General features: G+C 44.2%; 1 protein-coding gene across 1 annotated transcript; it reads right to left on the bottom strand.

The window, feature by feature from the left end:
• Positions 1–6,269: 6,269 nt before the first annotated feature.
• Positions 6,270–13,289, bottom strand: lfng (LFNG O-fucosylpeptide 3-beta-N-acetylglucosaminyltransferase). The gene is made up of 8 exons (XM_053851525.1): positions 12,766–13,289; positions 8,528–8,576; positions 8,342–8,444; positions 8,126–8,279; positions 7,964–8,049; positions 7,730–7,895; positions 7,574–7,659; positions 6,270–7,500 (listed from the first exon to the last, which is right to left on the bottom strand). Exons 1-8 carry the CDS (start codon positions 13,177–13,179, stop codon positions 7,434–7,436), a joined length of 1,125 nt encoding a protein of 374 aa, XP_053707500.1. The 5' UTR covers positions 13,180–13,289; the 3' UTR covers positions 6,270–7,433.
• Between the last annotated feature and the right edge of the window lie 1,648 nt (positions 13,290–14,937).

Here is a 14,937-nt window from a genome sequence, read left to right as displayed (position 1 = left end):
CACGTCTTTGTCTGGGCTACAATGGAGCGCTCACAGCTTCAGGTGTTGGTGTGATTCCCATTAACTTGAAAAAGTATTCATACCATGACTAGAAACATGAGTTTGTTTTACTTATGTATTTTATTTTTTTTGTGGGTCGGAGGGCAAATACCGAAACCCGAAAAGGCTCACTTCCTGCACGCTCCACCTCAGAAGAACAAAGCGGAGCCAAAGGTCATCTGGGGCACGGCACACTGCTTCCCCTCCTTGAGAAGTCCTCCTCTCAAGTGCTCCTCATGACAAAGTTCAAGTCCCCGTGGATACGTGATACCTGGATTATCCTGGTGAACACCCACTCCTCTGGCCCAGTCACACACATACTGAGCGGGATTAAGCTCTGTGCCAGTTGCTGGGAGATCTGCGTGTGTGGAGCCGGCGGGAATTGTCCCGCCACCTCTAATCCTGCAGACAATGTGGGCTGCTAATTGGAGACTGACTGATATAGCCGGGGAGAGTCATGAAGACAATGCGCGAGATGTCTTCTAAACCCCAGAGGAATGTCCCACTGCGGGGGCCCAACTGACATGCTGTTGGTCGAACAAGTAAAATCTCATTTACAGACTTGTCGGATCAAGGGTTTGTGTTGTCAACAGCGGGTAAGATTTACGAGAGAATTTACTGCCGTTGGAGTCAAAGTACGGACGGTTGTGAAGCTTCTTGAGGAGTTGGTTTATTGCTGTGTCTGTTTATTCTCCGCATGTAAAGAGACTAACTGGTGAAGGATGAAAAACAATGACTCCTGTCATGATCAATACGGAAATAATAATGTATTGATGAAAAAAATCGGAGAAGAATTGCCAACTTGTCGACACAGGGAGGTCACGCACCTCTGTAATCGTGATGCCATTGGCTACAGTATAAATATATTATAGCATTATCTTTTTTTCCAAGTATTTTGACAAACTGCTGCGGTGGGAAATTTAGGGGGCCACATGATAATACTATGACAAATGCGAGGGCCTCAAGTCAAAGGACAGAGGAGGACAAACCACCATATTAAATGCACTGTAACTTCATTTTCATTTCTAGGTATCTAGTATAAAATGTATTTTTATCCTACATTATTAATATTTCACAGTTGTGCATTATAAATATGAAGGAACTTCATGACAAGGCATTTTAAAAAATGTATTTATTTATTGTTTTACTTTGAGGAACAAGTTATTCTGTTAAAATGTATCAGTCAACAAAATGAACCATGAAATTCATTTGAATTTAAAAAAGTTAAAAAGGGGAATGTAAAGGCCTGAAATATCTGTTATGTTTTGCATTACAAATGATGAAAAAAGTATGTCTTTTATATATTTTGTCCTCGTGAAGGCCACATATATACGGGCAAAGGACCGCATGTGGCCCCCGGGCCCCACTTTGCCCACCTCTGCTCCAACCTTTGAGGATACGCCCTGAATATCATTAATCTTTCAGGTGTGTTTGTGTTTGAAACCTACTAAATTCCTTTAAGTTCAAATTTATCATCATATAAATTCAGCACAGAGGTTATAAGCTAACCGTACACTTGCTCAAAAGCAGTGACAATACAGGGTAAATCTGACCGCCAGCTGTGGAACTGTTCAGGACGTTGATGTTTTGAAAACGGACAAAGGCAGACAAAGAACAGCCTGCAGACATATTCCAGCCGAAACAGGCAGGTGCTGAGCCACGGCTGGAAGTCTGCAGTTACATGTTTGTGCTCTATTATTCTCCGACCTGGCAGCACAGCATGCAAAGCAGATCCTGAACAGCGGCAATAGATGAAGTGCCAACAACTCAATTTGACTTTCAAATCACAAACGGACTCTAAATTCAACAGCTGCATTCACCTGTACTGAGGTAACTGTCCCCAGCTAGAATGAACAATGCTGTCAGTCATTTTGTTTCATTGACACGTGCTGGTTTCATGACTGTGTTAGAGATAAGAGGATGACTGTCTGGCTTTGACTGATGGAACAAGGCGTGAAACGGACCAGAACCCTGGCACCAGGCAGAAACATTTGTTCCAACCAAAATAGCATATCATGGGAAAAGGCACTTGAAGAATTCATAACTACATTGTGAAAGTAGTTAATCGCACTGCAGTCAAAGGAAAATTCACAGATTTTGTAGTTGTTGTAAATGTAACATCTAGGTAGAAAATGTTTTGCTTTTGTCTTGTATTTGAGGTTTTTCTGAAGATTGTTTTGTTACTGTTGGGCTGTTCTAGCAAACAAATGCTTATCTGAGGAAAGCATTCAGGATATTTTGCTTTAAAAAGGGACATTTTTGCCAGTCCCCACAAGGTTAAGCCTCAATTTAAGGAGTCAAATTGAGAGTCAGTCTGGCCATTTGTTTTGAATGGTTGGGTTTAGGGTGAGAGGCTGATGAAACAAGGTTAAAAGATTGAATCTAATAACAGTCCTGTATTTAATGAGCTAACACACATTTTAAAACAGTACTGTGTCAGGTGCTAAAATCGTTGCCAGGGTAAACAGAAAACTCAGACCAATGAGAGTAAGGGTGACAATATTGAATGAACAACAAAAAACGAAAACATGAAGAATAATCGAAGAAAACAAGGACGTCATCACCAAAAACACACAGCGACAGGGAAAAAAAAAAAAAAAAAAGAAAACAGGCGAATCAAAGTCAAGCCTAAAAACAGGAAGAACAAAAACACATAAGGCCCAAAAAACAGAAAACACTTGGTGGTGGAAATACGTAAGTGCACGCATGCGCACACAAGGAAGAATCAAAATGGAAAAAGCAAAATGTGAGTCAACAAACACACACCTGAGTATCACAGGATAAACAGCTAAAGGAGGAAGAACTTTACCAGAAGACATGAAGCAACCATCTGGCACAGCAGTCTGGAACCAAGGTGTAGAAAGCAGGAAGGCTTAATTGTGGAATTGGTTCCAGCTGTGTGCCTGCAACGCTGGAGTGACAAGCAGGACAGGAAACAGGAAAACACACCACCGGGGAACAAAATAAAAGCACTGAACATGGACATGACAACTTGGAGCTTTGTCATTACAGTAAATACACGGTCCTAACTGTACTTGATTTCTACATTTATTTGCAGTACATCGTGGTCATGGGGAGTCTTGGTCACGAGTGAGAGAACCAAGTCCAAAATGTGATGCAACAGGAGTGAGCAACATGTTGGACTGAATGACTCCTGAAGAGGCTTCTGGTGAGAGAGTGGATGGCTGGAATATATTTTACTGCATTAACTCTTTGTTTCAAAGTTGTTTGACAGCAAGGAAACAAAAGCGTTACAGTTCACGGAAGTGGAGAGGTCAGCAACAAACGAACAACTAATCCTCACAAAAGTTTATTCGGTGCGGCTGAATATAAGGCATTAAACCAGAAACACTTTTCAGTTTGAGATTGGTCCAGTGTTTCCAGTGGAGAAGGCAGGGCAAATATTCTAAATTTAGCCCATTAAAACACCTCCAGATGCCCACGAAGAGCAGCTGGAATGTGGATGAAATCCACCAGCGAAACCTTCCACTGGAGGCAAATGACTCAGAGAAAGAATTCCCACCACAAACCCTAATCACAGCTTTGCCTTCCAGAGATGCGCAGCAGGAAAATCTGCTGCTTTCATGTGCCCGCCACTCAAAGAGAGGCCTTCCCAGCTGCGTCCACCTCGAGGAGCCGGGCGACAAGAAGCGCTTTGATTTGAGGTCGGATTATTTATTCTGATGTGGCGATCGGCCGCTGACAGAGGAAGCGGCAGATCTCTTCTCTGGCGGCGGCTCATGGGAAAAAAGGCCGTGCGGCTTAAGACTTAAACTCACATATTATTAAACTGGTGAAGTCAAATCCGGCAAACAGTAATTGAGTTTGATCCTCTACAGCCGAAGTTTGGTTCCAATACTCCTTCAGAAGGCTAATCCTGCCTGTGTGTACAGTGCCTTCAGGTACACCGTCGGTTGAAACGAGAGCCGGCCTGTTGTGTAGCGCCACCTCAGGTTTCAGTGCGGTTGGTCGTGAGAGACCCTCGGACGCCGACGTCTGCGTGCAGCGAATGTTTGTCATCAGGTTGTGGTCGTTCTTGTTTAGCCTTCTTTTAATGTTTGCAATCATGTGTGTTTGTAGCAGCGACTGGAATAATAAACACTGTCATGGAGGTTATTAACGTGTCAGATGATAAACAGCACGAACGCTGGGAGCCACATAAGAGGCCACACTTCAAACAAGTCTATAGAGGAAGTGGCTTCAGGGAACAAAAGGGCTCTTTGTACCAAATATAGCGATCATGAGAAAGAGTCAAAGCAATCTATCCATTTATCTATCTGTCTGTCTGTCTGTCTGTCTGTCTGTCTGTCTGTCTGTCTGTCTGTCTGTCTGTCTGTCCGTCCGTCCGTCCGTCCGTCCGTCCGTCCGTCCATCCATCCATCCATCCATCCATCCATCCATCCATCCATCCATCTATCGATCGATCGATCGACCGATCTGTCTTTCTGTCTGTTATATATCTATCTGTCTGTCTTCTATCTATCTATCTATCTATCTATCTATCTGTCTGTCTGTCTGTCTGTCTGTCTGCCTGTCCGTCCGTCCGTCCGTCCGTCCGTCCGTCCGTCCGTCCATCCATCCATCCATCCATCCATCTATCGATCGATCGATCGACCGATCTGTCTTTCTGTCTGTTATATATCTATCTGTCTGTCTTCTATCTATCTATCTATCTATCTGTCTGTCTGTCTGTCTGCCTGTCTGTCTGTCTGTCTGTCTGTCTGTCTGTCTGTCTGTCTGTCTGTCCGTCCGTCCGTCCGTCCGTCCATCCATCCATCCATCCATCCATCCATCCATCCATCCATCCATCGACCGATCTGTCTTTCTGTCTGTTATATATCTATCTGTCTGTCTGTCTGTCTTCTATCTATCTATCTATCTATCTATCTGTCTGTCTGTCTGTCTGTCTGTCTGCCTGTCCGTCCGTCCGTCCACCCATCCATCATCCATCCATCCATCTATCTATCGATCGATCGATCGACCGATCTGTCTTTCTGTCTGTTATATATCTATCTGTCTGTCTTTCTGTCTTCTATCTAACTATCTATCTATCTATCTGTCTGTCTGTCTGTCTGTCTGTCTTCTATCTATCTATCTATCTATCTAGCTTCCATCAATCATTTCCTGTTTGGATTTCTTCCTCAGCAAAGAGTGGTCCGTGGGCCACATGCAGCCCTTCGATGCAACCACACGGCCCTCATGAGGTCAGTGTGAAACTAATCTTATAGAAATGTTTTTACAACAATATTTGTTATCAAATTATTTAATACAGGTTCTAAATGTAACTAGTTGAACATAACTTAACCTGACCTTAAAGAGGTCAAAATGCGTTGTTTTCACCCACGTGTCCGCAGCTCCGCCAACAGAGCCGATCTCCTGGAGGACTGGAGCCAAAAAGAGAATAGCTGTGGTGTCAGAACTTCTGACATCTTGAGCGCTGTAATGTAAATAAAAGGTGTAAGGAGTTTATGATTCAAGTTCAGAACATTGCACAGTTTGTTTCATGACTCGATGCTGGAGCCTGTTTTCAAAACTAGTTTAGAAGTGATCCTCATCATTTTTCCTTCTTAAATTTAGTGGGTGCAGCTAATATTCCGGCGCACTCTGTAGTCCGGAATTTACGGCAATATAGAAAAATAAGTGTATAAAAATGAAAATCCTGTACACTGAAACTAATTTTTTGCTTCTTTTTTGGGTCATTGCATGTCTACACTTATCAATATTATTGTTATTAATAGTCTCTCTTTTTTTCGACGGTCCCTCAGTGAAAATGTGGCCCCTGTGGAAATGTAATTGCCCACACGTCCCTGTTCATTCATTCATAAGGATGTGATGCTTGTAATTATTAGTATTTATTTATTTATCTCTACTATCATTTTCATTTTTCTTCTTACACAAATGACTATGAAAAATATGGGGTTACGAGGCCACTAAAATACTCATGTTGAAAACAGATATGCTTGACTATATCACCATTTAAGTCAAATATGTTGACATAAATGTATTAATTTTATTTAAAAATATAAACCTAAATTATATCCAATTGGGTATGTCTCCATGTCTTCCGTAAAAAGTGAAGTAAAGTTTTATGCAAATAAATACATTTACTTTAATAACAAACACGTAAATATGGTGGTCTTTTATTGGTGTTTTGTGGAGGTTTAGCACTTTATTCCTCTACTTGTGAAAATGCTGTGTTCAAATGAGAACAAGAGGCGGTTCTTCTGCAATATTCACTTTTATTCCAGGTCCCACCGTGGGTCCCATGGTAGTTAATTCCAGGATCAGCTCTTAATCCCTGAGAAGCCAGAATCGGGAATGAACTGGTCGAACCCTCCAGATACTGGAGAATAAACATGGCCGTCGTTTCAGCTCAGTTCAAAACATCATGTCCAGGTTAGGGAAAAGCAAATCGTGTAAACCACCGCGGAGGGAAAATACATTCTAAACAACATCATGTACAACTGCTACTCATTCCGACGCGACACAGTACACAATACTGCCATTAGGATGTACACAGGAACCCAATGTGGGTCGTACGAGACGGCTCCATGCGGAGGCGCTGATGTCGCTCCGGTCAGCGTCTCACCTCGCAGCCTTCCACGCGACCACAGCTTCTTCTGTGCAAATCACACTTGTGCTTGTTATTCAGAAGCCGCTGGAGCGGAGCCCTCAGAGGTGAGCGTCTGCCCGGGGCTGGCATCAGCTCTTTTGAAACTCAGCTGTGCAATAGTTCAAATAATAAAAAAAAAAATCTTTACAAAGCAACGAAAAAGCGGATTTCAAACCCCCAAATCTCTCATGAAATCTCCCTGATTGTAACTAATGCAAGGAAAGTTATTAAATATAAATGAATATATTCGAGATTTTCAGGGGGCGTTTCTCATTTTTTTGTTAAATTTGACTCAGATCTGAAGTATATCATTTAAGGATATGAAAAAAATATCCCAGAAAAAAAAGTGCGTTTGTTCTGATACACCTCAGATCAGGTCCCTCAAGGATGCATTTGGAAAACCTAACACTGTTCACTTAAAGCAGAAAGAAATCTTCATCTTCGACGTTTGTCCGGAGTCATCGGCGTGGAAAAGTTGGCTGGCGACAAAGGCGATACATTCTATGAGAATTGCAAATACATTTACAAGCAACACACACAAAGCTTAACTGATTGCCTGCAAACACGCTGAAAGCGACTTCCTGTACACGACTTCCTCCGCGGGGAGGAGGCGAGGGTTCCAGGAGACAGGAAGCGAAATAGTCCCGTGGCCGCACAGCAGCCCACCGATAAAGACCGCGCACTGCAAGAGTGGCACGGTCCAATACCAAAACACGGGTCCCCTCGAGCCTTTCAGATACCGAGGCGCGATGGGGACGAGGATGAGAAAGGAGCGGTCGCCCTAGAGGACAACCTGGGGAGGACACCACGGGGTGTCTGGGTACAGGAGGCAGTGCACAGACTTGAACCTGGAAGACAGAAAAGCGGGTTCAGATCACAGACAGCGGGGCGAAATGATCAGGAAACAAGGCAGCGTCTCACCTCGACGGGTCCTCCTCCACAGGAAAAGCCCCTTTCAAATTGATGATATTGCTCTTGTTCTCAAACATCCCATAACTGAGGGTGATCTGGAAGGAGAGGGTCAATTTAAAAAAAAAAAAAAAAAAACTTTTACAGCTTCAAATTTTAAACCCTCACCTGCTTGTGAATCTCAGATCTGGACACTTGCTGCAGATTCTCCAGGTGGGAGTGAAACAGGTTGCTGCGGGTGAGTGGGACCCCCAGCACCGATTCGATGATGTAGCCAATGGTGCAGTCGTCCGGCAGGCGGATCTTCTCAGCGGTGTTCATGAAATGGCCGCCGCTACAGAGACAAGACAGGGTTACAGTGCTGGAGCAAGAGTTTAAACAAGAAGAAAATGGAGTCTTTACCTTGCCCAAGGGCTCATCTTCAGCGCCAAACCCCGACTCACACAGAAGCCTGCACCTCCAGTTGCGAACCAGAAGTTCACTGGTTTCTGTTTCCGGAAAAAAAAACATTGTTCATTCCTGCACTAGCGGAATGTAACTCAACAGTGAGGCTGTGATGTTCACCATCTTGTTGTCTCCCAGTCGTTCCGTGGCCTCGATTGGCCGGTCCAGACTCGGCTTTCCGATGTACATGTCCTGCGTGTGCTGGAACTGCGACAGGTGCTTCACAAGGGCGCGGACGTTGACGTAGTTGTCGTCGTCCACGTGGCAGAACCACCTACGGAACGGACGTTTGAGTGAGAAGGGAAACGTGTGAAGACGGCGAGCGTGGACACCTACTTCTTCCCGGACTCGATGAACTTGTCATACTCCACCGCCATCTTGCAGGACAGAGCCTGTCGGCTGTGAGCTGCAGAGCAGTTGGTGTTGATGGCGTGACTCCCTGTGGGGGGGCGAGGCAGGACCGTTAGCTTCACAGTCAAATGCGCTGAAACATGACTGAACACATCCGGCGGTAGAACATACCGATTTTCTTCTTCAGATCAGCATCTTCTCCGTCGGTGAAGATGTAAGTCTGAAAACAAAAGATGAAGATAGTTAGATCCTCTAACATACCGCGGCTGAAGAACCTCCAGCTCTTATAAAGACCTTTTGTCCAGGGTTGCACTCCCTCCATGGCAACCACACAGTCGTCCCCAAACATGCCAGACAAAGGCGGAAGCAACCCCCCCCACACACACACCATTCATCCATGTATCTCTGGCTGAAGCCCCTCCACCCGGCCAGACGTGCTGCCAGCTTCACGCCCCGCAAGTGACGCTAAATCAGCAGCAAACAAACGCAACAATCGGCGGGGATGAAGGACTAGCGGCCTGAAAAGGCCGAAGACAGCAAGACCATGTGACTGCGGCTGCTTGTTAAGTGTAGCAGTTCGGTCATAAAAGGAGCCGAAGACAAAGGCGCCCCTTCAGAGGAGTTTACAGAGATTAGACTCCTCTTTATGACAGCTCGCGCTCGGCAGGTGCAAAGTCGTGAATCACGCTAAATGCCGACCCTGAGGGCTTGCAACAGACTCTGTTTACCGTTCAGGTGAGGCAGCACCTGCCGCGCCGCACGCTGCCTTATCTGCGGCGCGTGTTGCGACATGCCATTGTTTGGAAATGGACTCGCTTTGTAGCGTTGTGTCACGAGGCTTCACAGGTTTAGCTTGCTGTAAACGTAACACAAAAATAAATCTATTTTCAGGTGATAAAAGGTGTTTTATTGTAGCTACAAGAGGAACAGAAGAATTTTGAGAAGGCGACTATGGAAATTGACTTTAAATGAATTGGAATTATGAACAATTCTGGATATCTGGTTTAGAAATGTTCACACTACAGAGGCCAGTTGTTGCACATTGTTTCTATGGGAGTTATTGTGATTCAAAAATGAATAAAATAACAAGCTAAAAGTTGCATGAGTTTGAATCCCGGTGGGGACTTTATGAAAGTTTAGTAATTTATTCAATTGTATCATGTGTTTTAAAACACAAAAGTGAGTCAACTTTTAAATCCTCCACTGGTGTGTATGAGTTCAAGATGGTAGTTTGTATTATAGTATGTGTAGTAGGATTTGCAAATTCATTTTCAATGAAAAAATATTGATTTTTTTAGAATCATATTCCAACTGTTTTTAACTACTGCATTTTTAACATTTATTTTTTCATATTTATATACAATATCTGGCTGCCAAAAGTATTTTCATAATCCATGTTTTTCCATACATTTCTCAAGCATATCTTCCTGACTGTTTATGTTGCATCACCAATATTAAAATTTGAAAAAATACAATGAATTAGTTTGAGCTTTTTAAAATGTCTTGTACTAGTTGCATACGAGTTCAAGATGGTAGTTTGGCCTTGGACCCCAGCGTTGGAGCCGTGTGTGCTCAGCGATATTAGCGTGTCAATAAGGTGGTATTATTTCCTTTCTGCCCTTTGTGATCAGCCTGTTTGAGGAGCCAACTGTGAGCAGACATGTCCATGAGTGGGTATTTGTCCGAGGAAGGGTGGTGATTTGAGTGGCGATGGGGATCAGACTCTGGCACTGTTTGCTTTAAAGCTCGCTGAATAGACGCTCTAATCGCAGAGGCAGCTGCCAGAGCCGCCGGGGCACTGATAGAGGGAGGGGAGGGGAGGAAGGAGGGGGGGGGGCTGAGGGGCAAGGGTTGGAATCTCACTGCTGATTCGTAAATTGAAAAACCGTGTGTGGTCACCCGCCCCCCTCCCCTTGAACCCAACAATGCTGTGAGTTTTCATGCCGGGGTTAAAGCCTCCACTGGGTAAATAGGAAATATGTTTGCCTGGATTTGCATACAGCTGCACCCGTTTAAATCCACAGATGAAGCTCTTTGTCTCCACGCTGAATACTAATTTAAAAACCAACACAGGGTCCAGTGTGCGAGGGCGAGATAAGAGGTGAGAGGGGCCCGCACTCCTGACCGCAGGAAGCCCTGGCACGGCCCTGTCTGGAGCGAGAGCCTGGGGCCCGGCTGGCTGACTCCACCAGTCACCAGGAAGGAAGGGCACCATGCATCACCCACTTCCACTCACTAAACTCTGGCACACAATGGACTGAACAAAGTTCCTCGAACAAGCAGCGCTCTCTGATGATCCCAGGCGCCAAACTTTTTTTTACTTTAGATGTATAAAAGCGGCCATTGTTGGGGTTCTGGCGGAATATCTAACACTCCAGTGAGGAATGTGTGCCACACAACCATCAATCTAAAATGAACTGGAGCTATAAGTACACACTGCTACTGAAGGCAGTTTCTCTCACTCTCACTTTTCCTCTCCCCGGCTGCTGAAAATGAGTAAATCGACCACATCCGAGTCTCTCACAGATGACTGAGCTTCGTGAACTTCTGTTTGTAGCGGTTTAAAAAAAAATTTTTAAGGTCCCCCTCGCCCCAAAGAGACGGTCAAGCTTAAGTATTTACATAATTTGTGTAGGGAATTAAGACAATTTAGATGTGAATGGGCTTAAAGGCAACAAAGTCTGCTCTGCTCTGCGACTTCACATTAGCATAAGACTCACTAATAATCGCCACTCAAAGTTAGAGCCCAGTGAAGTCAATGCACAGATGTTCCTCAGCTGAGCGTGAGAATCCAACCTGAGCGCCGAGCTCGGCCATATGCACACGGTGGGAACCGGGAGCATCATCTGGCTGGGCATTAGCGCTGCTATTGTTCTGCCTCCTCTGACCACCTGGCACCCCTTTTTTCCCTCCAGGAACTCCCTCTTGCATTGTGGGCTCCGTCCTTATTTGTCCACTCAGGCATCAGCCAGCTGCTTCAGACGGGCCTTTAACTCATCAGCCACTATTTATTTATCACCAATAAGCTGCAGCGCTGATGTTGTGCAGGTGATGAGGGAGGTTTAACGGCGATGAACTGTGGTTGAAACTGCAGCATTGAATCTGCCATTATCAATCTGCCCTCCAATTGACCTTTACTAAGTCAAACCGTTTTTTTAACCTCATATTACTATTAACATGCAATATAAATTCCTCTCATCATTATTTTTTGGAGTTTGTTTTAGGACTTTTCCACATTACACCTTCATGTTTTATATTTTTCTGTCCACAGTTTTTCTTGATATTTTTCACCTATACAAAGTTTTCACGTAAATCACTTGTTTTTTATTTTATTTACTATATTATAACTATTTTTCACATTCCCACACAAAAGTAGAGTTGTCAGAGTATTTGTTTGATTTACTATATTATAACAATTTTTCACATTCCCACACGACAGTATTTGCGGATTCATTTTTAATGAAAAATTATTGTAATGTTTTTGTTTTGTGTTTGTTTTAGGAATTGTACCTTTTCCACATTACACCTTCATGTTTTATATTTTTCTGGCCACGTTTTTTCTCGATATTTTTCACCAATACAAAGTTTTCACGTAAATCACTTGTTTTTTATTTTATTTACTATAACTATTTTTCACATTCCCACACAAAAGCAGAGTTGTAAGAATATTTGTTTGATTTATGATATTATAACTATTTTTCACATTCCCACACAACAGTATTTGCTGATTCAGTAATGAAAAAGTATTACTTTTTTTTCATATTTACATACAATGTGGCTGCCAAAAGTATGTTCATAATCCATGTTTTCCATACATTTCTCAAACATATCTTTTTTTTTATGTAGCATTACTAACATTACATTTTGAAAAAATACAATAAATTTGTTTGAGCTCTTTAAAATGTCTTGTACTGGCTGTATATGTTTCTGAGTGAATTATTTATTTCCATCAAAACTTCTTGAAGAGACGTGAATAAAATGAATCACTACAGATGCTCCCCTGCGATTCAGGCTGAAGTATCCTTCCCCATCCTGACCCGGACTCTGGTGTTCCCATGGAGAGAGGGGAGACGAAGGGCTGGGGAGGCTTTTCTTCTCCCCAGCAGAAAGAAGCTTTGTTCCACCCTGGAAGGGGGACAACGCTGGAGCCGGTGCTGTGAAGCATCCATTGCACCCGGGCATTCACTGGGGACACCCAAGGGGGAGGAGGTATAATAGAAAGTGGGGAGAACTGGGGGGCTGCAGGAGGGAAACTGCTCCCTGCGTTCTCAGGGACATCACTCAGAGAAGAAGAAAAGAAAGTGACAGCCCCAGCCAGGAGAACTTTCTGTCGGATGCTGACTGTAGCAACAATATCCAAGCGTTTTCACCCCAACTTTTATCAATGAAAAAGGTAAAGTTTCAACTACCTGTTGCGTGTTTCTTGAGATCCAGGTGTCCAGCAGCAGGTTGAGCCTGGACTGGTGGAACTTCTTGGTGGTTTTCACTGCGATGAAGATGTCGTTGGCAGAGATGTCCTCGGCTGGAGGCGCGTCAGCGGGGGACCCGGAGGAACCCGCGGGCCTCTCCACCTCCCTGCGACCTCGGGCCAGTTTGGTGAAGTACGCCGAGAAGCCGCTCTTCTTCTGTGCGCCACCGTCCCCCAGCTCCTCTTGGACGCGGGTCTCCTGGAGCAGAGAGCGGGACCCGGCGTCTCCTCCGACGGTGTCCGTGGTCACCTGGACCCGGTGATGCTGCGCAGCCAGCAGCAGCAGCAGCAGCAGACACAGGCTCGCGGTGCCTGCGACGGTGATGGCCGTTTTCTTTGCGTTGTTCTTCAACATGATCAAAAAAATAACAGTGGAAAAAATGACTACAAAAGCCGAAATTCCAACGTAAAGTCCATAAGAGAGCCTATTGGTTAGAGAAGGCTAAAACTAAAACCTGTTCAGTACATTTCTGAATGGCAAATGAGTTGAGCGTCTCTCGGGGGGGATATATATAAGCTTCTGTGTGACCACGCCCCTGGGCGGTCCGTGAACGCAGCATGACACCGCAGGCAGAGACGCCGCTATTCACAAAGGCTGAGTGTGCGCATGCGCGCTCAAAGCCTTTTTCCGAATACGCCAAAACCAGAGCATATGTTGCAACTCCTTTTGAATTCAGAACCAGAAATTCAAAAAGCACCTTTCATTATCTGCCTAAATCACCCCACTGCACCATTCTAGTTATAATTTGCAATAACAACGTGAATATTGAAATGATTTTTGCCATAAAACAACTGTTAAATATCAGAGGGAATTCGTAGCTACTGAACTGAAATGACTTGATTCCATTTATATTCCATATTTCCTTTGAATATGGCACAATTTGAGGTTCAATAGTTCAAGAAAAAGAGGCTTGCTGTGGCTTCTTCTCACTCGCATATGTAAAATCACACCATACACTTCTCCACTTCTTATTTTATTTATTTTTATTTTATTTAAGTGGCACACCATTGGCCACATTCAATACACCGTTGGCTCAGTGAATCAATATATAGACGCGTACACTTGTATCATGTACAAATGGCTTCCATGTCCTCTTAGTTCCTCTATGCCGTTTGTCCACCAGAAACTGCCTCTATTGTTCCTCTTGTGAGGACTCTAAGCAGTTGGTCATTCCTCAACACTTGTTATTCAAATTTTGGCGTTCAGAACTGAGCGCCGTCTGGTGTTGGGCCGCTGACCAAATACTTCCACCCAGACCAGCCAGCAGCTGGTGGAGCCGCTGTGACGCCCAGCAACTGTCAGATTTCCCTGCCAAATCTCTGCGGATGAGACACTTTGTCCGGTCAGATTCTGAACAGCATCCCACTGGTGAGGGTCAGAATTTCACACTCATCGATATATGAAGTGCCTTGTTGACACTCTGAACAAAAACTTTGAGCCCACATGCTTACTGTTTTACCGCGAGGCAAAAGCGCTGCAGGTGCTTCAGTCTCTTTGCCCTCAAATCTTTGCTTTGTTAGTCTAGACTTGTGGTCCAGTTGTCAAGTCTGCATCGGACACATGGGGCCTTTCCTTCATCTCCATTCAACTTGTAAGACAATCTTCATTCCAGGCCGTTTTATTACATTGAGTCGGCTAAACTGTCAGTGTTCTAAGTGAATAACAGACGTTCGGATTGGTCGATAGGTGGAACATTTGTTTGGGTTTATCTCTAGCTAAGTAGATAATGGAACAGAGAGATGTGCCAACACATTCCTGAGATGTTAAGCCATCATCTCCACAGTGCCATCTATGGACCACTCTGAACCACAGCAGCCTAGAATGCTTGCTTCATCCTATATCATACTTTTCCTTCGGTTGTCTTCCATGCTTTTGGCCTGGTTCTCAGTAGGTTTCTGCCTTAAGACCTCTCCTCGATCAGTCTCTTACATGTCTATCATCACCCTTTTTGTTCACCAGGAGTGTCAAAATAAAACAAAAACATCTTTTGAGTAACAGTCCGTTTCAGTTCTCCACGGCTGACCGAAAAAGCATCCCATTCTCAATATCCTCTTCCTTCCTCCTCTGGAAACCACAAACTCCACTGTGAATTCCAAACAGCTCTGATCATAT

This window comes from Synchiropus splendidus, chromosome 19 (genome assembly GCF_027744825.2).
Source record: "Synchiropus splendidus isolate RoL2022-P1 chromosome 19, RoL_Sspl_1.0, whole genome shotgun sequence".
Classification (NCBI taxonomy): Eukaryota; Metazoa; Chordata; class Actinopteri; order Syngnathiformes; family Callionymidae; genus Synchiropus; species Synchiropus splendidus.
This window is presented reverse-complemented; position numbering and strand designations above follow the sequence as displayed.